We start from the raw sequence: 25,729 nt of genomic DNA, 5'->3' as shown, positions 1-25,729 counted from the left end.
CAATAACCTGCAGGGTTGGCAAAGTGTTCTCCAGGAGGCAATATATGGTGCTGTTTTTCCCATAGCCAGGATTCTGGGTCCAGGAATCAAATATCTTTGTTTCCTTCCTTCTTTTATTCCATTACTTATTATAAAATATAAGATGTAAACAGGGCTAGTGTGTTTTCGGTTGTATGCATGTTAGTTGTATTATGGTAGGCACAAGTATGACATTATAAAACCCAACCAAAAATTGGGTTTTATAATATCATACTTGTGCCTACCATAATGACATTATAATTGTCTTCAGAGATTATGTATGGTTTAAGGAGATGTGTACAGGTGCCAAGTTGACACGGGGTAGACCATGACGGTTAAGGTTATGTATCAACTTGGCTAGGCCATGAGTCTCAGTGGTTTAGCAGCTATTATATAATCATCCTCCATTTTGTGATTTGATGTGAGCAGCCAACCAGTTGAAAAGGGAGTTTCCTTGGTGTGTGGCCTGCATCCAATATATATAGATGTTCTGGCAAATCTCACCCTCTCTGGATTGTGCAACCAACTTATCATCCTGTGACCTCCAGTTCTTGGGACATGAGCCAGCAGCTGCCATCTGACCTGCTGATTTTGGGTACATCAGGCCCTACAATCACGTGAGTCAGGAGAAGCCTCCAACCCAGTGTCTAACCCATGGATATGGGACTTGGCAGTCTCTACAACTATGTGAGCCATTTCTTTGAAATAATCTAGGTATCTACCTATCTATCTACGCTTCACTGTTTTTGCTCCTATAGAGAATTGAGCCTGACATTTTGTTAATTATGCTTCTATAATCCTGTTAAAATGTGTGCTTGATTAAAAAGAGGGACTCACAATATCCTAAACTGCTAAAGAAATAACATTTCAAGCTGTATTGGATTATCCCCAAAATTAAAAGATCAGATGAACTAATCTATCTAAAAAAAAAAAAAAAAGGAACTAGAGATTTATATTTACAACTGCCTGGAGGAAAAAATTGCTTGACAAAAATTTGTGTTGTCATGAATTCTAACTGGTATGCTTTTTAGAGTAAAAATTTATCGCAACATTTATGAGTAGGAAAGGCAAAATATTAAATGGATTAAGATTTGTGATCCTTGTATACGAGAAGATAAGGTACTTTAAAGGGTAAAATACATGTGTCCAAATGCATTACATAAAAATAAATAAATCCATTACTCTTCTTTCAGTATTTTTCTTTCCCTCCTTAAGGCAAAAATATCCAATTCTTGAGTGTGGTAAAAAGCAGTTTAGAAGAGATGATACTCCCCCAAGTTTAATGGCAAAGTCCCAGTATAACACTCTAAAATGAGTGTGTATCCGATGTCCGTGGATTTATAAACACTAAGTACATGGGAAAAGTAATGTTTTTGAGCTACTTATCTGTCTTCTTTCCCCTGGTAGTTCACTTCTGCCACCTCCTTCAAGTAAATAGGTTCCTCAGTGCTCACTGCCTTGTGAGTAGATGAAACAAAAGCAAGGGGGTGCCCCAGTCCTTGGACTTAGAATGAAGAAGACATGGGGCCCAGACATAATGTTCAAAGAAACATCATTCATTCTATGCATATTTATTGTCTGCCTCCTCTATGCCAGGAACTGTGCCAGAAAGTTCATACAGCAGTAAACAAGGCAGATGGGTCCTGGAGCATATCTTCTACTGTTAAGAGCAGGATGTCTGTCCCACCCTCAAGAATATAAGAGATTCCCCTAGACTGAAGGGTGAGGGGAGACAGGGGCATAGCTGGGTATCAGAACAAGGGGCCCCAGGCTCTGCTTCTGAGGCAGTGCCCTTGCAAAGCCACAAAATTTGAGGGAAGTTTGGGTGATCTGACTGCTTAGGAGCACTGTGCTCTGCTTCCTAAATTGTGGTCCCATGAAAGGGACAAGAGCCAAATAGGTTATGACTGCACAGTGTGTCTGGGCAGATGGAGCCACAGTCTGCCTGATATTTCCATGCCACTGGCACACTGAAGTATCAGAATAATTCCCAAGCCCTCAAGCATGGGAGGAAATATGGGAGAGAGCAGCTGGATATAAGTGGGACAGGTGGGAAGAACACTGACAGTCTTAGTAAACACAGGCTTGGACAAACGACATCAAGGCCATATGCTCCCCTAGTCATGGCTATATAAGCTCCTCAAAAACATAGATGCAACACTTTGGAGAAAAGGTGGGAAGTCCATTTGATGAGATTTAACACATATTTAACACATAACCTCTGCAGGATGGGAGCTCAAAATAAAATTTAATTTGTTACTTATGAACTCAGAATCGTACCAGCTACGGCATGAATACCGGAACCTGCCAATGTGTGATGCAGGGTCATCTCAGACAGTTACACTTAACAACTCATTTCCTCTGGATGAAGAAAATGAGTGAAAAGGAAGGTATTTTATAACAGCAGTTCTCAAACTTTGCTGCATATTAGACTTTTGCTGCTTTGTTTTTTAATTCTGATGCCTAGGCCACAACCTGGACCAACTAGCATAATTCTTTGCTTTCTTGCTTCCCGTTCCACTACCATATGCCTGCTTCTCTTCATATTTCTTGGTCCCAACTACCAAGAAAATCAGTTTGGCCTAGATAAGCATCAGTGACTCTCATTAGTTCGAGCTTTTTGCATCAGGGTACTTCATAGGTCTCTGCCCAGTCTGTGGATTGGCTGTTCCTCAGTCCAGTGTCAGCTAATCAATTGTAGCTGCAGGGTGGGGGAGGAGGTGGAGAGGGTTAGGTCTGCTTGAACAGAGTACAGGGAGTGACCTAGAACTTCTCCTCTGAGCAGGGGCTGTGAGCAGGCCAGTTTTGTTTGGAGGGGATGGTGGGAATGCCCAGGACAAATTGACCACCGTAAGTTATTTCAGAAACTAATAGAGCATAATGCACATGCAAAGGTCCTGTGACAGCTCTAAAGCCAAGGACTTATTCTCAGGACTGCGCTCTAGGAGAAATCTCAGCCAAGCCACATTCAATCACATTCAGCAACTAGCTGGCCAGATTAAACAAGGAATTTAGGTGGAGGGAGATATAATGAGAGCCAGACAGGCGATATATCAAATATAGCCCAACAGCCAAAATTCCAGTCCCAATGATGCCGCTATGCCGATCCATGACCTCGGGCAAGACACCTTAACCCCGCTGGCCTTAGTCTTCACATCTTTACAGGTCACAAAATGAACGGGATTGTGAAGATGGAATAAATGCCACAAAAGTTGTTTCTTAGAAGAGCTGCATAACGTAAATCTTACAGGTACGAGTGGTCATTACCTATGTTTACTAATGAATGAGCAACCCCACGGTAAGTCAAAACCTCATTGAACACACCCTGCCCAGGGACCATCTGGTTCTATTTCTTCAACCTTTTAATACATTGGAAATGTGTTAGCTCACAGCTACCATCATACTCTGTTAGCACTTATCTGGAACTTCATCTGCAATATGCCTTTAGGAGTTCACCTCAGTACATCAAACCCTGCCACAGGCCAGCAGTCTGCCATGAAGCACAGAGTATGCTTTTGAGGGAAATATGGTCTATCAGCCCTTGGCTGATGACAATTATTAATTTAATCTGGTGGTAGCTTTTTCTACTGTCAGAATATCTAAGATTTATAACATTTCTGCTTAAATAATCCAAGTAGTAAGAAATACAGTAAAAGAAAATGTTAGCTGTCAGGTTTTGGACCCAGATTTATCTCTTTGCAATATCTTGGGAAAGCTAATTACAATCTTCTTTCTTTGCTCTTTTCTTTTTATGTTCCATTTCCTTTCCAAAAAATTAATTAACTTTTTTTTTTCCTAAAACGCTCAACTTTAAAGGGAATCAATTGAGGAATACTGAGGAGGCTTTTAATTTTCTGTTCCATCGTGGAAAGTCTGACACTTTACTATCCCAGCAATAGGAGCGAAAGGTTTACCATATATTTGCGTAATTGATTAGAAACACAGGAATTTCCGAGCCTCTGAAAAAGGAGCTCTGCGTCTTTAAGGCTCCGCAGGGCTCTCCCTCTGCTCTCTACGCAGGCAGAGCAGACTCTGCCGCAGCGACTCATCCTATCGATAAGGTTCAGTTAGCCAAGGTGGAGGATGGGAAAAGAATGGAACTGTCCCAGCTACTCAATGAGATCAGGGTAAACTATGAAAAGCTCCTCACCAGAAATCAGATAGAGACCATGCTCTCAACAAGGATCCAGGTAATGATTTCATACAGACAGGCATCTTCCAGGATAAGGAGACAATCCATGTCTATCCAATTCCTGTCCCAGCCTCTCTGAGGTACAGTATTTCCTTTTCAAAGCAGCGTATACTGGGGAAGGAATTTAGGTTTTACAGCAATGTGGCTGAGACTACAGGGGGAAATGCCTTGATTATACTGTTAAATGGCCATTAAATAAATGTTGGTTGATACATTTGATTTTTATACAAATTACTAGGTTTCTATCGTTAACAAAACATACAAGAAAATGGTGCACTTTAAGCATCCTTCAGGAAGCAAGCATTTCAAATACGCTTCAAAGATACTGTGGGGTTATTTATGGAGATCATTTAGATAGCATATTTAAAATGACAAGCTTTATAGGGAGATTTATTAGCTTGCATACTCTCTGGAGATAAAAGTAGGTAAAATATTTCTGAACAGTTCCTATCATCATTTTTTAATGAGCTCAGTTTTATATCCATTGTTATAAACAGAAATCATCTCGGTATGTGACATGGCATTCAGAAAAAATGATCTAAATTATAACAAAACTCCCAAACTGATTACAGATTTTTGCTTATTATGAGATGAGACATGTTTGCTTCTAACATAAAAAATGAAATATTTAAGTATTTTTAAAAAGAGAGATAATTTAAATAAGGGCTAGATCCTAATTCATAGACTTACTTAGTTTTAAAATGACAATCATCTTTGGCAATTAAGGTCTCAAGTCTTTAAACAAATTTATAAGTAAATATTTTAGAAACAAAGATTCATAAATTTAGTTGGTTTTTGTTTTGTTTTCAGTTTATCTATTAAATCTGAGTTCAAATTCTATTACAAGCACCCAGATACAGCAAAGAATTTACTTAAGAACATTTCCAAATGGGGAAAAATATATATTACTAGGGACTCACAGGCCTTTATTCTATTAGCAGCTCATTTTTAGTCACATTATATATTTTATAACTGGGTAACATTTTCAGCCTTCATAAAGAATAATCAGTATTCTGGATTAAGCAAAGACACTTGAATATTTGCATTATGTATTGGAATAGTTCATATGCCTTTTACAAAAGGAAGGAAAAACAATTTCTGAAGATGATAAACTGAATAAACATTTTATTTTGGAAATAATTGTTTACAAGTCACAATGCTAAAATGAGTAAATTCAAATGAAAAAGCAAGATTACAATACATTTTGTTTAAAGTCTTTTAAATATTAAAAAAAACTTATTTTTTTTTTTTTATTCAGAAAGTCAGCTGGAATAAATTCAAGAAATCCTGATTAATTATTATGAAATAAAGAAGCATAAACTGTTTTAGTTACGTATTGCTGTGTAACAAACCCCCCAAAACTTAATGGATTAAAACAACAACCATTATATTCTCTTTCATGATTCTGTGAGTTAACTGGGCTCAGCGGGGTGATTCTTCTGCTTCACATGATGTTGGCTGGGGCTGTAATTATCTTGGGGCACGACTGGGATGGAATGTGGCTCATTCATGTGTCTGGCACCTTGGCAGGTCTTGCTGGAAAACTGGCTTAGCAGGGACAACTGGGGCTATTTCTCTCTCTCTCCATGTAGCCTTTCTACATGATCTCACCAACAGGGTATCCAGGCTTCTTACATTGCAGCCTAGGGGTCCCAAAGCACAGAAGTGAAAACTGCAAGAGCTTCTTAAGGCTTGTACCTGGAACTGGTGTGGCATCACTCCTGCCACATTCTATTGGTTAAAGCAAGACACAGGGTCAGGCCAGATTCAATGTGGAAGGGGACCACGCACACAAGGACATGAATATTGGAAGGTGCGGTTCATTGGTGGCCATCTTTGTAACCTAGCTACACACATAAGCTTAGCTGCCAGTTCCATACTCAAAATCCAAAAAACCACTAGATACTGGCACTTTTACACTCTCACATTTCCAAAAATCTTTACATTCTCTTCTGTAGTTGCTCCAGTATGTGTAGCTACATCACTCTGCCAAGTTAATACTAAGAAAAAGTGGCATAACAAACCAAAAGAAATGATGAATTTTGTTCTCTAACACCTTGCCCTAAACTTTACTCCAATGTTTCCTTAAAAAAAATCCATTGTACCATCAAATTAATTTTTTAATTTTAAAATATATTTTAATAAGAACATTAAAAAGTTGTAATTTCAGCTTCAAAATGCTACAATCAATCCATGCGTTGCTCCTACTTGGGGCCAAATGTTGAGAATTCTGCCAAAGGAGACTTCCATTTAATTCCAACATCAGCATAAGAATATTTAAAGCAGAATATAAATATTCAACTTGTTATTTAATGAGGACGTTTAGAGAATAATTTTTTAAAGATGTCATTTTTTGTTACTGCCTGCCTTCTAAAAAGACCAGTTTGAAAAAGGTAAATCAATAGTGGGTGCTCTTAACACTGAAGTCCAGTTTAGACCCTGGAGCCCTGGTGGTGCAGTGGTTAAGAGCTCAGCTTCTAAACGAAAGGCTGGCCATTCAGCTCCACCAGCTGCTCCCTGGGAACTCTACGGGGCATCTCTACTCCGTCCTGTCGGGTTGCCATGAGTCGGAGTTGACCCAACAGCGATGGCTTTGGTTTTCTGGTATAAGGCAACTTAATTCTTTAAATTATCATTAACATACCTTCCAGCAGTAAATGCTCCATGTCCATACCCCTGGTCCCAGAATCAGAGGTCACAAATTTAGAACCTGCAAACTTTTTTTCATTAAAGTAGGTGTATTTTTCCATATTTCATGGGCTGTCATAGTTGGAAGGGACTTTTGAGTCCCTGAGAAAACTGAGGCTGAGAGTAAAACTGACTTGCTCACATATTTAATTAGCAATTAAGTGCTAGAACAAATTTGTAATTCAACAATTTAAAGGAAAAAAATGATTCAATTCCTATACTACTTTTGTATAATGGTTTTTAAATGTCTCATTTTTTTAAGGGCACTCTTTGTGTTTTTGTTACTGTTGTTCGCTTTCCTATAGCTAGAAGAAGATATAAGCAAAAAAATGGACAAAGATGAAGAGGCTTTAAAGGCGGCTCAAGCAGAGCTCAAGGAAGCCCGACGTCAGTGGCACCACCTGCAAGTGGAAATTGAATCTCTTCACGCTGTGGTAAGAATGTTTTCCAAAGGAAGTGGCCCACTGAGTCCCCAGATGTTATTTGATTAAGGGAGGGAAAGGAAGAATGTCCATTACTTTACTGTGAGAGATTGACAATCAAGGTCACTGGATTCTATTCCTGGTCCTAGTTCCATTATTCTAACCCCATCATGTCCACAGCTGTAATCAATTCACTCAAGGTTTAGTTCATGTCTATAAAAATGAAGTAATACTTGCTGCTCACCCTGGGGTTCTCTAATTGTTAAAGCGGGAGAATAGGGTCTTTCTCGGTATCCAAAGTGTTAACAGTAGGAACTCTTATGCTTGCCACTGGAGACTGCTAAGGAGAGAAATATTTGAGCACTTACCTAAAGTGCCTTTTATATGCAGCCTACTCTGGCTTTGATACTCAATAGTCTGTATTTTTAACATTTAAGAAATTAGATAAATCAGAGTGATAATAAGTTAATCGCACTGCAAAGGATATTTTTGCCATAGGAAATACCACTGAATTCCTTTGAAATAGTAAGCTCTTTAGCTTTGTGTATAAAATATAATTTTGTTTTTAATTTAGGCAGACATAAAGCTTTAAGAAAACACCTCTTGCATAAGTGAGGTACAATTATTACAGCCTCTTAAAAAAGATGAGAACCCAATAGAATGAAGAAAATGCAAATACAGATTTCCGCAACATTTTTTTTTCACTGATTGACTGATGAGTGTCTATATTACACAGGAAAGGGGCCTGGAAAACTCCCTGCACGCCAGTGAGCAGCATTACCAGATGCAGCTGCAGGACCTAGAAGGTGTGATTGAAGGACTAGAAAAAGAGCTACAGGAAGTAAGGCGTGGCATCGAGAAGCAGCTTCAAGAGCATGAGATGCTGCTTAATACGAAGATGAGGCTCGAACAAGAAATAGCCACTTACCGACGCCTCCTGGAAAAGGAGGAAATCAGGTACCTGGTTCCATATAGTTGATGACAAGTGGCCAGAGGTACAGAGCCACTTAAGTCACTGTTGATGCAGTCAGAGAAATTAAGCCTTAAAAACCATCATCACCATGATGTACTCACTGCATTCCTACGATAAAACGGGATTAGAATACACTGCGAAGAGTAAGAAGGAGCAAAGAGGAAGAACTATTTCCAGCCTTCCAAAGTTAGGGATGAAACAGCCAAAGTCGAGGGCATTCGCTACAACAAGGAGCTCACCGAGCTAGAACGAAACACAAATAAGTCTCAATCGCTACAAAAAATGACCTTTCTCAACTTTCACACTTTCCCTGCCATTCATCTCTTTTGGGATCAGGCTTTGTATGGACCACCTCAAAGAAGGCTTGGAAAATTCACATATTATCACCACATGACCCCTTACTCTCCCCATACACACACGTATCAAACACCAAAATAACAGTGATGATGATGATGTAAAGATAATAATATAAAAAAGAGATTATATTACAACAATGGAAAGCAATATTTTCCTGAGTACATGAGTCAAAAGATTTCCAGATGTTCTGAGTAAGGAAAGGTATTAAAAGAGAAATTCTTTCCAAGTCACACAGTTTCATAATCTGCGATCACTTATAAGGTCATATAGCTTTGAACATAGCACAACCTCCCAGTCCCCAGGTTCCTCTAAAAAGAAACCTTTATTCTTGCTTGCTTCAGAATTCTGAGTTCTCGACAGAACTACATGAAGCAACTTTAACCTATAATAAAACTCCTGACATTTACTAAATCTTTGAAACTATACCACTTAACTAATTGAGTGACCTTGGGCTAGTTATTTAACCTGTGTCCCAGTTTTCTCATCTGTAAAATGAGAATAATAACATTACCTACCTCATAGGATAGCTATGAGGATTAAATGAGTTAATGTTTGTGAAGTGCTTAAAGCAGTATTTGGCACAAGGTAGGTACTATATAAGTGTTAACGAAAATGAGTGGTTGTAAATTTTATTTAATTCATAATCATTCAAGATGTTGACAAATTGGCCCTTTAATACTTTCTATAATACAATTTTTAAAATTTTATTATGCTAACTTTAAGATGTACAAGAAGGTATAAAGAAAAATATAATGAACACTCATGTATCTACTTCCCCCGGTTTAAGAAGTAAAGCATTTCTGGGATAATACAATTTTTTAAATTTTATTGTGCTAACTTTAAGATGTACAAGAAGGTATAAAGAAAATATAAAGAACACTCATGTATCTACTTCCCCCAGTTTAAGAAGTAAAGCATTTCCAATGTAGTTGAAATCCCCCGGGTACCTCACCACCCCACCCCATCTCATTCTCCCCCCTTCCTGGCTCATGAATTGGATGTTTACTAGTCTTATACAGTCCTTATACTAAAATATATGTATCCCTAAACAAAACGGAATTGTTTTGCATATTATTTTAACCTGTATAAAATGAGCTGCCGCTTACCTTTTTTTCAATGTTATGCCGTGAGATTCATCCATAAAGATACAGTGTAGCCTTATTTATTTTCACTCTAAATAGTATTTCCATTGTATGAAAATGGCTAGAACATACTACCATTATCCATTCTTCTGGTGGTGGACATTTAGGTTGTTTCTGTTATTTGCTATTACAGTGTTGTTCCTATAATTCTTTCCATTTTCAGATACTACGGTTCTATCCAAGGTGGGAAAAAAGACCCAAAACCTACCACAAGTAGAGTTGGTTTTGTTTTACCTTCAGGTGAGTTTCTGATATAAGTAAACTACCTTGAAAACTTAAGCTCCATTTACAGGAGTTATAATGAAATTAAATACTCTAAAGTAGCAAAAAGCCCTGCTGGCACCAATGGTTAAGCACTCGGATGCTAACTGAAAGGTTCGAGCCCAGCCAGTGCCTCAGTGGGAGAAAGACCTGGCGATCTGCTTCCGTAAAGTTTACAGCCAAGAAAACCCCACCAGGCGGTTCTGCTGTCACGTGGCATAGCTATGAGTCGTTGACTCGACAGCGCCTAACAACAGCAACAACAAAGAAGCAAAAACAAGCAATATTTGAATAAAAAGTTTGACACATAAATTGACTGTGAACAGTACTTGAATACTGTAATTTAATGATTAATAAATAAAATTTTTGCAGCCATTATAAATGAAATATCTTTTTCAACAAAAGTCCCACAAAAGTGTGAGAATGAAAAAGTGGAGACAATAACCAAACAGGCAATATTAAACGGAAATATTGTGAAGGAAAGCACTGAAGCTCATGGCACTATACAGTAAGTAAAACAATTTTGACTAAGAAATAATAACAAACATATGCAAATAAATTCATTTCAACTGAGTAATCCCAGGAATTAATCTTCTCTGAGTGTTTCCAAATATAAAGTTTTATTATGAATTTTAATCTGACATGACAGCCTATTTTGTTATATATATTACTATATAATATAAACAAAAAATCAGATGAAAGAGTACAATCCTGAATTCACCATTTTTCAAAAAAATACAACTAAAACATGAGAATTCCATAGAAGTTCCACAGAAATCATATTCATAATTTTTAAGTATATAAATTATAAATTTCACAAACTATAAATTATTCTTGATTTGTTTTTCATAGATATGGCATGTATTTTATATATATATAGGGTCGCTATGAGTTGGAATCGACTCCACGGCAATGGGTTTGGTTTGTTTTTTTTTTTTTTAATATACCCATACTTCTTTATATAGAAAAGCTTATTTTATCTTTTCAGGACAGAGAAAGTTGATGAAGTTATTAAAGAATGGGAAGGTTCCTTCTTTAAAGATAACCCTCGATTAAGGAAAAAATCTGTTTCCCTTCGATTTGATCTTCACTTAGCAGCCACCGATGAAGGATGTTTACAGACTAAGCAGGATAACCTACCAGATATAGAAGTCAGGCTTATCATGAGAAGATCGTGCAGTATCCCCTCTATCAAACCTCCATCAGCTGCTGCTGAGTAACCCAAAGACAGTATTTGACATGATTTGAAAATGTCATTAGGATGGACCTAGGTGGGCCATGCTGGGCCCCTCCATTCCTAAATGTAAATTACTAAGTACATATGGAAAAGGTTATTATAGTCAATGTGTGATTCTCTTCAGGAAAAAACTAGTAAGAGACAAAGTTTCTCTGAATCTAATTATGGATCTATTTTATGGGGAGGAGGCGGCTTAAAAATCAAATTAGGAACTCACTATGGTTTCTATTTTATTTATTCTCCAAATATTCTTTTTCTTTTTTCCTTGAAATTTTATCAAGACTGTAAGCAGTAAACCGGTTTAGGTAAATCTTTGTAATTTCATTCAGTGGCTGAATACTCTAAAGAAAAAGTACCCATTTGTTTGAATATGAATTTATTATGATAGTCATACTGAGTTATTCATCATTATTCCATGACTCGTTAAACCTAGAAAGTTTTTGCTACTGAAGAAAAAAAGAATTATTAAAAAAAAAAAACTTTGAAAGGGGTCTCACTACTCACTTAACCAGGTTTTTTTTGAGACAAACCTTGATACACTTAGAAAAATGACTCCCCCAAAAGTTATTTTCCTTGTGCAGCTTTGACCAAGCTATAAAACATACCCCAAGAATCACCTGATAATTAAATAATATTAAGTTACATCTGTAAATTTTTTGTAATCATTATCTTTCTGATTTCCAGAAAGCTTAGTTTAGTCAAAGAACTTTAAAAGTTGTATTCCCCCCATACAAAAAAAAAAAAAAATCAGACCAGCTACACAAACAAAACGTGAAAAGCAACTTCAAGAGGTAGTTACCCAAACTCTCACCATCCCAATTTTTCCACCTATAAAGTTAAATGTGATTAATTTGAATGCTTGCTATAAGCCTTCGCTAAGACACTATATGAGTATTTGAAATACTTCCTTCCCTCATTGACACGAACTGAGATAACAGTATTGCTGTCTATGTTAAGAACATCTGCAGGATTTATGTTTTTAAATTGTTCAAACTGTAATAAATATGGATAGAAAATATATTTGTGAATAAGTGGAGTATTACTGCAAAGTTTTTAAAATGATCTCATTTGTTTAATACTGGTATGTTTATTTTAAGACCTTCAAAAATAAGCACCTATGTTAAAACATTAGAATTTATAGGCTATTCATTTTCTTCTAAGCAGAAATAATGGTTGAGTACAACTCACCAATACTTTTTTCCAGCAAAATTATCATCTAAGGGCTACAGCTTTGTCGGCATTTCAGAAGAGCCTTTACAATAGGTCTCTTTTTATTTTTAATTCCAGCAGGGAAAAAAAAAAAAACAGAAGAAAATAACGTTAAATAATCTTTAGCATAATACAGGAACATAAAAATTAATTTTTTTCAACTACTTCATATTCCGTTTAGCTTGGCTTATGCTATTTAGTGAAAGAGGGTGATTTTGTTTTACCAAGGCTATAACAGCATGCTAAGTGCTTATTCTTGCATAATCATCTGACCTAAAATACATCCTATACATAACAAGTGTTTTCATTCAATATTAGTTAAATACTACTAACCTTGTTAAAGCTTTAAAAATGCTACCGTATCAGCTATTGTACTAACGTTCCTGTGCTAAGCAACAGTGATCATAACAAAGCAATAGATCTAGTGTAAACTACATGCAGGGCTAAAAATTCAGTACTGGGCATCGAGAATGTAACTGCTTGTTATAGTAATTCTACTATGCAGCTATTGTATGTATAACATGTACATTTTTAAATATTTGGATTTATAACAAAGTTTTATTTGCTTTGGGGCATTTTAAATTGGGATATGAATTTACCAAAGTAAATGATACCATTACAATAAAAAAAAAAAAATTGAAACATGAACTCTAAAGCTGCCTTGTATTTGGTTTGATACACAGTCCTTTTATTTGCTTCAGCCTCATTAGCTCACTGGGGGGAAAGGAGGAGCCTGGCAACCACGGTAGATAGATAACGATTTTTACACTTTTTCGCAAAAGAAAAATTAAGAATGGTATATTCATATTTTTTCTAATAAAAAATAAAAATAATCACATAATCCTGGGCAAGATATAATAGCAATAGCTACCATTTGCAAAGAGCCTACTCTGCTGTAGGCATTGCTCATCAGACTCCTACATGATCTCAATCCTTACGACAGTCCTACAAAGTGCATAATTTTATCCTCATTTTTAAAAATTAATAGAAATATTCTTCAATCTCTCTGAAATATTTTAAATGCATGCTTCCACAACACAGTACAAAAATAAGGAGTGAATTCCAATGACAAATATTGTAGGATTCAAGCTGCAGCTCTGTCACTAATTAACCACGTAACCAGAAGGAATCACAAATTCCCCGGGCTTCAATTTTCACACTTGAAAAAAAAGGTGTTATGGATTGAATTATGTCCCCCAAAACTATGTGTTAAAAATCCTAACCCCTATACCTGTGGTTGTAATCCCACTTGGGAATAGGATTTTCTTTTTTATGTTAATGAGGCCCTATCAATTCAGGGTACCTTAAGCCAATCACTTTTGAGATATAAAAATTGCAGATTAGGCACAGGGAAGCAAAGACAAATGGGGGAAGAGAGAGGTAACATGAATATTGCCAAGGAATCAAGGAACAGAAGCTAAAAGGGGCAAAGATCTGCCCCCAGAGTGGACAGAGAGAGCCTTGCCCTAGAGCCGGTGTCTTCTAGCCTCCTAAACTGTGAGAAAATAAATTTCTGTTCATTAAAGCCACCCACTTGTGGTATTTCTGTCATAGCAGCACTAAGAAACTAAGACAAAAGAAAAAGGTGATGCTTAATAGCAATTCCTACCCTGCATACCTCACAGTTGTTTGAAAATATTTTGTAAAGCATCTATATATGAAAATATTTTGTAAAGAACTATTCAAATATACAATACTATTCGAATGGAAATTGTCATTGAGAGTGAAGAATTTATAAGGACAATTATAGCTGACGATGTAAGTGATAGTTCAAAACACAACAGGTAAAAATATTTTTAATTCTTCAATTGCTGCCAGAAAAATTATTTTTTCCCAGTTATCCAATCTGAGTTGCTCTTCCATGTTAGTTTTTAAAGTACAAAAATGTCCTCAAGTCAAAAATCCTTAAGTTAATTTGAAAGTTTGAAATGGAAATGTATTATGGTACATGGGCCAAAATTCAACTTTAGCTTAAATAATACACATATACATGTTACTCAAATTATCAATACATGAAATCAAAGGAAAATTTGTGCACAGGGCAGAATTTGGCTCTCTGTTTACAAGTTCCGGTCAGCATATACACATAGATTGCCACTGTTCCTGGACATACTGAAAATAAATATTCTGAAATAAGGTATATGTGCAAATTAGTACAAGCTATTGTTTTTTTATTCCCAGTGTCCCTCACACACTTAGACCTAGTTTAGGGGTTTGCAGTTTTTCTGTAAATATTTTAAGCTTTGCAGGCCATACAGTCCTTGTAGCAACTATGCAGCTCTGCACTTAGCCAAAAACAGGCATAGATAATATGTAGACAAATAAGAGTGGGTGTGTCCTAATAAAACTTTATTTACAAAACAAGAGGCAACCAGGATTTGGCCTCCAGCAGTAGTTTCCCGACCCCTGCCCTAGTCCCTCAGTAAGGTCTGTGGATAACAGACCCACACCCCAGATTCTCTAGGACCATTCTGTTTTCAAACATTTTCATCCTTTTCCTTACCATGTGTTAAAACTCATGTCCCAAATCTTCAAGGAATTTTGGGGGCAAGGCAGAAGGTTGTAAAAAGCTAATCATACTTTGTCAAATTTGACAAAACATTAGGAATCACTCTCTCCTTGAAATCTGTTGGACTTCAGTATTTCACAACTATTTCTAACGATAAAAACTAAATACCTGTAATTCCTTCTGCTTTCACAGAAACAGCTGAGAAAATTAGCCTATTTCACCATTTGCCTATAACCAGATTTTTTTTATAGGCTACTTGGCTCAAGCAGAGCTATGTCCTCCATTTAGCTATTTTAAGGCAAGAAAAATCCATTAAGAAAGCTTAATTAGAACATATCACAACTTGCTCAGTGGGCTGGTTCATAGTCACAGACCTCTTTGAAAATCTGATGAAGCTACCAGCTCTCTATCCAGAAAAATGCACATAAAAATTTTGTACACTTTTAAAGTGCTCATAGATCTCCTGGAGCTTATCCATGGACTTCGATGTGTCAAAGGACTGAAGGTATATTCTTCTTCTCTGCCATTCTCCCCTTCTTTCCCAGTCACAGCACTGTTCCTACCCCTATTTTTCTCTCACTAGCTTCTTTCCATGGTATATGCAAGGAAATCAAAGAGACCTGGACTTGAATCCCATCTTAATCACTTACTAGTTTTGGCTTTCCTGCCTTAGGGGAAGAAGAACCCCAAGGAAGTATGGGTAGAGCCAGAGAAGAATGTATGCCAAGTTCCTGGGTCTTGCTGCCAGAAAAAAAAAATAAACTACATTGGCATAAGACTATCTCTGGGGTTTACCACTAGGCCCAAGTGAGAGCTCCCAAAAACCTTTATAGTTACACATAATTCTCTTAGTTATCTAGTGCTGCTATAACAGAAATACCACAAGTGATGGCTTAAAAAACAGAAATTTATTCTTTCACAGTCTAGGAGGTTGGAAGTCCAAACTCAAGGCACCAGCTCCAGGGGAAGGCTTTCTCTCTCTGTTGGCTCTGGAGGAAGGTCCTCATCATCAATTTCCCCCTGGTCTAGAAGCTTCTCAGCACAGAGACCCTGTGTCCAAAGGACATGCTTTGCTTCTGGCTCCTCTTGCTTGGTGGTAAGGAGGTCCCTCTCCTCTCTGCTGGATTCTCTCTTTCATATCTCAAAAGAGATTGACTCAAAATACAACCTAATCCTGTAGTTTGAGTCCTGCCTCATTAACATAATTGCCTCTAATCCTGCCTCATTAACATCATAGGGGTTAGGATTTACAACACATAGGATAATCACATCAGATCACAAAATGGTGGCCAACCACACAACAGTAGGAATCATGGTCTAGCCAAGTTAACACACTTCTGGAGAACACAATTCAATCCATAACAATAGTCATATTAATGCTGCCTCCCAAATTTTCCAGGAATAATTACAATTACAAAAGTCTGTCTTATGGTCCCCATAAGTGTCCTCAAACATGCAAGATCGTGTCCTGAATTTCGCTTTGGAAAAAAAATCAGTATAAAGGGTCCACCTGCTGGGTATTTCACTCTTCAGTATTAATTTCCTCAGGGCTAGGGAAGAGTCCCCTGCCCCCCCCATTATATTTTACCAATATTCTTACTTTAATAACTTTGGAAATCTCCAGAAGACAATGAACCAAAGTAGGAAGGGGGAATGAGATAACCATTCATTCATTCATTCATGCCACAAATTTTGAACACCTAAATGGACCAAGCATTGTTCCAGATGTTAGAATTGAGCCTAAAGAAAATTAGTCAAATATTTCCACCCTCAAGGGAGATGTGATGTTTAGGCTGCGTGCCAACATGGCTATGCCATGATTTTCAGTGGTTTGGTTGGCAGTTATGTAATGATATAGTTTGACAGTTATGTAATTAGGTAGTCATCTTCCATGATGTGATCTGATATGATCAGCCAATCAGTTGTAAGAGGAGTTTCCTCAGGAGTGTGGCCTGCATCCAATACACACGTGGATGTTCTGACAAAGCTCACTTGCTCTGGATTCTGCATCTGGCTTGTCATCACCTGACTGCCAACTCATTGGACTTCAGCCAGTGGCCTGCTGTATTACCTGATCTTGGTATTCATCAGCCTCCACAGCCTGTGAGCCAGCAGCCTGCCTTCTCACCTGCTGATCCTGGGTTTGTCAGCCCGCGCGGCTGCACGAACCAGGAGAATCCCCCAGCCTGACACCTGGCCCACAGAGTTAGGACTTGCCAGTCTCTACAACCACATGAGGCACTTCCTTGAGATAAATCTTTCTATGAATGCATATACGCTTCAATGATTTCGCTTCTCTAGAGAACCCAGCCTAAAACGTTTGGTACTGGAAGAGGTTCTAGAGAAACAAAATCATAGGGATGAGTTTTCTAAACTGGTTCACTAGTCAGACTGGCCTTAAAGGTGTTGATGACTCTGCCTACAGTAGTAAAGAGAGCATGAGGTGGCAACAGGAATATGCCAATTAACATCACAGATAGATCAAATACTGGATACTTCTCTACAATTTTGTCAGAATGAGAAGTATAGGGAAGATGGTTGGTTGATCCTACTTTCACTACACAAACTGGTGAAAGAAACAGATGAGCTTAGGGCTTCAGGATCACTGCTTAAGCACTGCATAAAAGGCCTGCAAGTTGCCACTTGTGCCCCTACTTCTTGTAATAACAGAGCTGATATTGTCAGAAACCAAACCCAGAATTTTATCCTGAGAGTAGCTGAATTACAACATCAACTGAATTCCCAAACTCAAATGCTGTCTGAAGTTAAATTGAGGACTTTGATTGGGAAGAAATGGGATCCTGATTCTTGGGATGTGGACATACGGGCAGATAATTAGGAAGCTGAGGACACTGAGCCCCTAAATTTCATTTAACTACTCCTGTCTACAGAACCAGCCTTCTTACTCCCATCTAAAGAGATTAATCAATTTTTGTCTGCTAAAACACCATCCCTAGTAAAGCCATTAACCCTTCCACCCCCATCTGATGAGATTAACCCAGCTGTGTCTGAAGAGCCTTCGTCTGAGATACTGCCTGGGGCGGTGTCTGAGTCATTGCCTCAGGCATCGCTGGGGTAGATGACTTACAAGATATTGCTGGATGTTCCCAGGACCCTCCCCCTAACACCCATTTTGCTTCTAGACTTACAACTAGACTTAAGTCCCAGAAAGCCCCAAAAGGTGAAGTACAAAGTGAGACCCGGAGGAGGTATGCTGCACTTCGTAAGAACTGCTTGACTTTACTAGTATGTATAAACAGAAACCTGGGGAATATGTGTGGGAATAGTTACTAAGGGTGTGGGATAATGATGCAAGGAGCATAAAGTTGAATCCATCTGAGTTTATTGATATGGGTCCATTAAGCACAGATTCTTCATTCAGCGTTTGAGCACAGTAGGTTAGAAAAGGATCTAATAGTTTACTTGGTTGGTTTGCTGAAGCATGGACTACGTGCTGGCCTATGTTAAATCAAGTTGAAGTACCACATCTGCCTTGGTACACTGTAGAAAAAGGGATCCAAAGGCTTAGGGAAATTGGCATGTTAGAGTGGATTTATCAGGTTGGACCCACAGACCCACAGCTGGAGTTCCCAGAGGACACACCTTTTACCAGAACAATGAGGAACATATTTGTGAAGGGAACGACAGCATCCTTGAAGATTGCTGTGATTGCTATTTTATGTAAGTCAGATGTGAAGTGAGGACTGCCCTAACTGAATTAAGACACCTAGCTACAATTGGGCTGATTGGATCCTGTGGTGCTAGGGGCCAAGTGAAGGCATTCAATCAACGAACACATGGTGGGTATAGTTATCGTAATGGACACAAGAGTCAAAGCACTAATCAGAATAACCTGACCAGTATAGACTTAAATGGTCTGTGCTACTTAGTCATGGTGTCCCAAAGGGTGAAACAGATGGGAAATCTACTATTTACTTGATCTATACAAGCAGAAGACTTCTAGGTGAAATGAACAGCAGTCTAACTCAAATTGCCAGAATAGGGAGTTGCAGCCTCTCAATCAATTTCCAGAATTGAGCCAGTTTACAGACCTACAACTCCTTGAATGAAGGGAAGGCCAGGTCCCCTTGAGGAAGGACAACACTACACTGCCAAAAGTTGGTGATGTTAATCTTTCTCCCAATCTTTCACAAAGGGATCTAGGGCATTTTATGAGAATGACTATTGATTGGGGAAGAGGAAATAAGCAGAATTTTGGGGGATAACTGGATACTGGCTTTGACTCCAGGAGACCCAAAACATCACTGTGGTCCACCAGTCAGAGTGGGGCCATATGGAGGTCAGGTTATTAACGGAGTCCTAGCTCAGGTTTGTCTCACAGTGGGTCCACTGGGTACCTGAACCCATCCTGTATTGATTTCTCCAGTTCCAGAATGCACAGTTGGAATAGATATACTCGGCAACCTGCAGAACCCCCATATTGGATCCCTGACAAGTAGAATAAGGGCTATTACGGTAGGAAAAGCCAAGTGAAAGCCATGAGAACTGCCCCGACCTAGGAAAATAGCTAACCAAAAGCAATACCGCATTCCTGGAGGGACTGCAGAGATTACTGCCACTATTAAGGACTTGAAGGATGTAGGGATAGTGATTCCCACCACATTCCCATTCAACTCACCTATTTGGCCTGTTCAAAAAACAGATGGGTCTTGGAGAATGACAGTGGATTATCATAAACTTAATGAGATAATGACTCCAATTGCAGCTGCTGTTCCAGATGTGGTTTCATTGCTTTAGCAAATTAATACATCTACTGGTACTCAGTATGCAGCTATTGATCTGGCCAGTGCCTTTTTCTTGATTATGGTTTCAAGGGAACACCAGAAGCAGTCTGCCTTCAGATGGTAAGATCAGCAATACAGCTTCACTGTCTTACCTCAGAGGTATATCAACTCTCCAGCCCTATGTCATAATTTAGCCCACAGGGACTCTGATCGCCTTTTTCTTCCACAAAACATCACAATGGTCTATTACACTGATTAACATTATGCTGATTGGACCTAGCAAAGAAGAAATGTCAATGACTCTGGATTTCCTGGTAAAACATTTGCATGCCAGAAAGTGGGAAATTAATTCCACAAAAATACAGGCGCCTTCCACTTCGGTAAACTTTCTAGTGGTCCAGTAGTATGGGGCATGTCAAGATATTCCTTCTAAAGTGAAAGATAAGTTATTACATCTGGCCCCTCTTACAACTAAAAAGGAGGCACAACATCTGGTGGGCCTCTTTGAGTTTTAGAGGCAACATACCCCTCGTTTGGGTGTGTTACTCTGGCCTATTTATCAAATGACTTGAAAAGCTGCTAGTTTTGAGTAGAGCCCAGAGAAAGAGAAGACTCTGCAACAGGTTCAGGCTGCCATAAAAGCTGCTCTGCTACCTGGGCCATACGATCTGGCTGTTCCAATGGTGCTTGATGTATCAGTGGCAGATAGAGATGCTGTTTGGAGTCTTTGGCAGGCCCCTATTGGTGAATCACAGTGTGGACCCTTAGGATTTTGGAGCTAAGCCCTGCCATCCTCTGCAGATAACTACTGTCTTTTTGAGAAACTGCATTTGGCTTGTTGCTGGGTCTGAATAAAGACTGAATGCTTAACCATGGGCCACCAAGTCACCACCTGGCCTTAGCTACCCATCATAAACTGGGTGGTGTTGTCTGACCCACAGAGTCATAAAGTTGGACGTGCACAGCATCACTCCATCATTAAATGGAAGTGGTATACACAAGATCGGGCTCAAGCAAAACCTGAAAGGCACAAGTTACATGAGGAAGTGGTCCAAATACCCATGGTCCCCACTCCTGTCACATTACGTTCCTTTTGCCAGTCTGCACCTATGGCCTCACAGGGAGTTCCTTGAGATCAGTTGACTGAAGAAGAGAAAACTCCTGTCTGGTTTACAGATGGTTCTGCGTGATATGCGGGCATCACTCTGAAGTGTACAGTGGTGGCAATGCAGCCCCTTTCTGGGGCCTCCTTGAAGGACTGTGGTGAAGGGAAATCCTTCCAATGGGCAGAAATTCAAGCAGTGTATCTGGTTGTTCACCTTGCTTGGAAAGAGAGGTGACCAGATATGCAACTGTATACTGATTCATGGGCTGTGGCCAATGGTTTGGCTGGATGGTCAGGGACTTAGAAAGCACGATTGGAAAATTGGTGACAAGCAGGTACAGGGAAAAGGTATGTAGATAGACCTCTCTGAATGGGCCAAAGTGGAGATATCTGTGTCTCATGTGAGTGCTTACCAAAAGGTGACCTCGGCAGAGCAGGACTTTAACAATCAAGTGCATAACATGATGCAGCCACTCCCATCATTGCCCACTAAGCTCATGAACAAAGTGGCCACAGTGGCAGGGATGGAGGTTATGCATGGACTCAGCAATATGGGCTTCTACTCACCAAGGGTGACTTGGCTACAGCCACTGCTGAGTGCCCAATCTACCAGCAGCAGAGACCAACGAGTCCCCGATGTGGCACCATTCCTCAACGTGATCGGCCAACAACCTGGGGGCAGGTTGATTACAATGGACTGTTTCTATCATGGAAAGGGCAGAATTTTGCTCTTACTGGTATACACACTTACTCTGGATATAGCTATGATTTTCCTGCATGCAATGCCAAAATTACCATCCATGGACTCGCAGAATGTCTTATCCACTGTCATGGTATTCCACACAGCATTGCCTCGGATCAAGGAGCTCACTTCACAGCAAACAAAGTACAGCAATGGGCCCATGTTCGTGGAATTCACTGGTCTTACCACACTCCCCATTATCCTGAAGCAACTGGCTTAAGAGAACAATGGAACAGCCTCCTAAAGACACAATCATGGCCCCAACTAGGTAGCAATACTTTGCAGGGTTGGGACAATGCTCTCCAGGAGGCTGATATACTCTAAACTACCATCCAATATACGGTGCTGTTTCTCTCATAGCCAGGACTCACAGTTCCAGTTCTTAGGCACAAGCATGACTTTGTAATTGTCTTCATTTCGAGTGTGTATGGTTTAAGATGTGTACAGGTGCCAAGCTGACCAGGGGTGGAACGTGATGGTTAAGGTTGTGTGTCCACATGGCTATGCCATGATTCTCAGTGGTTTGGCAGTTATGTAACAATGTAGTCATCCTCCTTGACGCGGTCTGATGTGATCAGCCAATCAGTCGTAAGGGATGTTTCTTCAGGGATGTGGCCTGCATCCAATATATATATGGATGCTCTGGCAAAGCTCACTTGCTTGATCTGGATCCTGCATCCAGCTCATCATCATCTGACCTCCGGTTCTTGGGACTTGAGCCAGCAGCCTGCTGCACTGCCCACTAATCTTGCATTTGTCAGCCTCTGCAGCCCCTGACCCAGCAGCCTGCCATTGACCTTCCAATCTTGAGTTTGTCAGCTCCTGCAGCTACGTCAATCAGGAGAAGCCTCCAGGATGACACCTGACCTAGACTTGGGACTTGCTAACCTCTACAACTGCATGTGCCATTTCCCTGAGATAAATCTCTATGTATATACACTTCACTGGTTTTGCTTCTCTAACGAACCCAGCCTAAGACAGGAGATTTCATTCTGATGAGAGGAAAATGACAACAAAATAAATACGTGAAAAATATAGTGTTAGGCAATAAGTGCTACAGAAAAAATAAAGCAAGGATGATGAATATGGACTAAGGAGGCTGGGGAATAAGCTGCCCTTTTTTTATTGTGGTGAAATATGTATAACATAAAGTTCTTCATTTAATCATTCTTAAGTGTGCAAGTCAGTGACATTAACTACATTCACAATGCTGTGCAACCATCACCACCATCTATTTCAAAAACTTTTTCATCACCCCAAACAGAAACTCCATACCCTTTAAGAAATAATAACTCTCCCTTCTCCCACCCCTTCTGATCTACTTTCTGTCTCTATTAATTTGCCTATTTTAGATATTTAAGTAGAATCATATATAATATTTGTCCTTTGGTGTCCTTTGGTTTATTTCACCAAGCATGATGTTTTCAAGGTTCATCCACGTATCAGCGCTTCATTCCTTTTTATGGATGAACTATGTTCCACTGTATGGATATACCACATTTTGTTTATCCATTCACATGTTGATGCACACTTGGGTTGTTTCTACCTTTTGGCTACTGTGAATAATGCTGCAATGAGTACTGATGTACCTGTACCTGTTTGAGTAGCTGCTTTCAATTCTTTTGGGTAAATACCTAGGAATGGAATTGCTGGGTTACATGGTAGTTCTATGTTTAACTTTTGGAAGACCTGCCAAATTATTTTCCACAGGGACTGCTTTTTACATTCCCACCAGCAATGGATGGGCTCAAGCATAACAATGATTATGACGATGGCACAGGACCAAGCAGTGTGTCTTTCTGTTGTACACAGGGTCACTATGAGTTGGAACTGACTGGATAGCACCTGACAATAACACAAGAACCAGCCACGAACAAGTGTTCCAATTTCTCCACAACCTTATCGACACTTGACATTTTCTGATTTTTTTAAATAAGAGCCATCGTAGTGGATATGAAGTAGTATACCTCATTGTGGTTTTGATTTGCAATTCCCTAATGACTAATGATGTTAAGCATCTTTTCATGTGGTTATTGGCCACTTATATCTTCGTTGGTTGTTGGTGAAATATCTGTTCAAGTCCTTTGCTCATTTTTTCATTGGACTGTTTGTCCTTTTACTGTTGAGTTGTAATTGCTTATATATTCTGAACATTAAACCCTTATCAGATATATGATTTCCAAATGTTTCCCATTCTATAGGTTGTCTTCTCACTTTCTTGATGTCTTTTTCTAATTTTTATTGTGCTTTAAGCGAAAGTTTACAGATCAAGTCAGTCTCTTACACAAAAACACATATATGCCTTGCTACACACTCCCAATTACTCTCCCCCAATAAGACAGCCTGCTCTCTCCCTCCGCTCTCTCTTTTCGTGTCCATTTCACCAGCTTCTAACCCCCTCCACCCTCTCATCTCCCCTCCAGGCAGGAGATGCCAACATAGTCTCAAGTGTCCACCTGATCCAAGAAGCTGTCTCCTCACCAGCATCCCTCTCCAACCCATTGTCCAGTCCAATCCATGTCTGAAGAGTTGGCTTCGGGAATGGTTCCTGTCCTGGGCCAACAGAAGGTCTGGGGGCCATGACCACCGGGGTCCTTCTAGTCTCAGTCAGACCATTAAGTCTGATCTTATGAGAATTTGGGGTCTGCATCCCACTGCTCTCCTGCTCCCTCAGGGGTTCTCTGTTGTGTTCCCTGTCAGGGAAGTCATCGGTTGTAGCCAGGCACCATCTAGTTCTTCTGGTCTCAGGCTGATGTAGTCTCTGGTTCATGTGGCCCTTTCTGTCTCTTGGGCTTGTAATGGCCTTGTGTCCTTGGTGTTCTTCATTCTCCTTTGATCCAGGTGGGTTGAGACCAATTGATGCATCTTATATGGCTGCTTGCTAGTGTTTAAGACCCCAGACGCCACTCTTCAAACTGGGATGCAGAATGTTTTCTTAATAGGTTTTATTATGCCAATTGACTTAGATGTCCCCTGAAACCATAGTCCCCAGACCCCTGCCCCTGCTACGCTGGCCTTCGAAGCATTCAGTTTATTCAGGAAACTTCTTTGCTTTTGGTTTAGCCTGATTGTGCTGACCTCCCCTGTATTGTGTGCTGTCTTTCCCTTCACCTAAAGTAGTTCTTATCTACTATCTAATCGGTGAATGCACCTCTCCCACCCTCCCTCCCTCCCCCTCTTGTAACCACAAAAGAATGTTTTCTTCTCAGTTTAAACTACTTCTCAAGTTCTTATAACAGTGGTCTTATACAATATTTGTCCCTTTGCAACTGACTAATTTTACTCAGCATAATGCCTTCCAGGTTCCTCCATGTTATGAAATGTTTCACAGATTCCTCACTGTTCTTTATTGATGCGTAGTATCTTCTTGATGTCTTTGGATGTGCAAAAGTTTTTTTATCTTGATCAAGTCCAACTTATCTATTCTTCTACTTTACTCTTTTATAGCTCATGCTTTTGTTATCATATCTAAGAATTCGCTGTCAAATACAAGGTCTTGAAGATTTACCCCTATGTTTCTTCTAAGAGTTCTATGGTTTTAGCACTCACAATTTGGACGTTGATCCCTTTTTGAGTTAATTTTTGAATATGGTAAGCGGCAGGGGTCCAACTTTATTCTTTTGCTTGTGGAAATCCATTTGTTGAGGAGATTATTCTTTTTTCATTGAAAAACAGACTTGCACTCTGTCAAAAATCATTTGGTCATGGATGCATGAGTTTATTTTTAGACTTTCAACTCTATTCCATTGGTCTATATGTCTACCCTTGAGCCAGTACCACATCATTTTGATTATTGTAGCTTTGTAGTAAGTTTTAAAATCAGGAAGTGTGAGTCCTCCTATTTTGTTCTACAAGTTGCAATTTTAAATAGGTCAGGAAAGACCTTCTGAGAAGTTGGCAGACTGAATAAAGACTAGAAGGAGGTAAGAAACCATACCAGTCAATGTCACTGCTTCACCTTTCCCTTTTCATCATTTTTGTGCCACAACTCTCCCATTACAGTGTGGTTTTCCTAATATCTTGTACCTGTGGTTTTTCTTCAGAGGACTGCCTGGAGATGACACAATAGACCACGTGTCCTTGCACACACTTGACCAATCCCCCGCCCCCCAACCATAACCCTAAAGGC

General features: G+C 39.3%; 1 protein-coding gene across 3 annotated transcripts; it reads left to right on the top strand.

Annotated features, from left to right (window-relative positions):
• Nucleotides 1-4,039: 4,039 nt before the first annotated feature.
• KRT222 (keratin 222) lies at nt 4,040-11,553 on the top strand. 3 transcript variants are annotated; one of them, XM_049858817.1, is made up of 6 exons: nt 4,040-4,208; nt 7,204-7,332; nt 8,057-8,277; nt 9,956-10,032; nt 10,426-10,561; nt 11,042-11,553. In XM_049858817.1, exons 1-6 carry the CDS (start codon nt 4,113-4,115, stop codon nt 11,271-11,273), a joined length of 891 nt encoding a protein of 296 aa, XP_049714774.1. In that variant the 5' UTR covers nt 4,040-4,112; the 3' UTR covers nt 11,274-11,553. The 3 variants fall into 3 exon arrangements, with proteins under 3 accessions (XP_049714774.1, XP_049714776.1, XP_049714775.1); XM_049858819.1 differs by having other exon boundaries at nt 4,118-4,290; nt 7,208-7,332; XM_049858818.1 differs by having other exon boundaries at nt 4,118-4,290.
• Nucleotides 11,554-25,729: the final 14,176 nt, after the last annotated feature.

Source organism: Elephas maximus, chromosome 19 (assembly GCF_024166365.1).
Source record: "Elephas maximus indicus isolate mEleMax1 chromosome 19, mEleMax1 primary haplotype, whole genome shotgun sequence".
NCBI classification, from domain to species: Eukaryota; Metazoa; Chordata; class Mammalia; order Proboscidea; family Elephantidae; genus Elephas; species Elephas maximus.
Note: the sequence above shows the minus strand (reverse complement) of the source record. Positions and strands in the feature narration are given on the sequence as shown.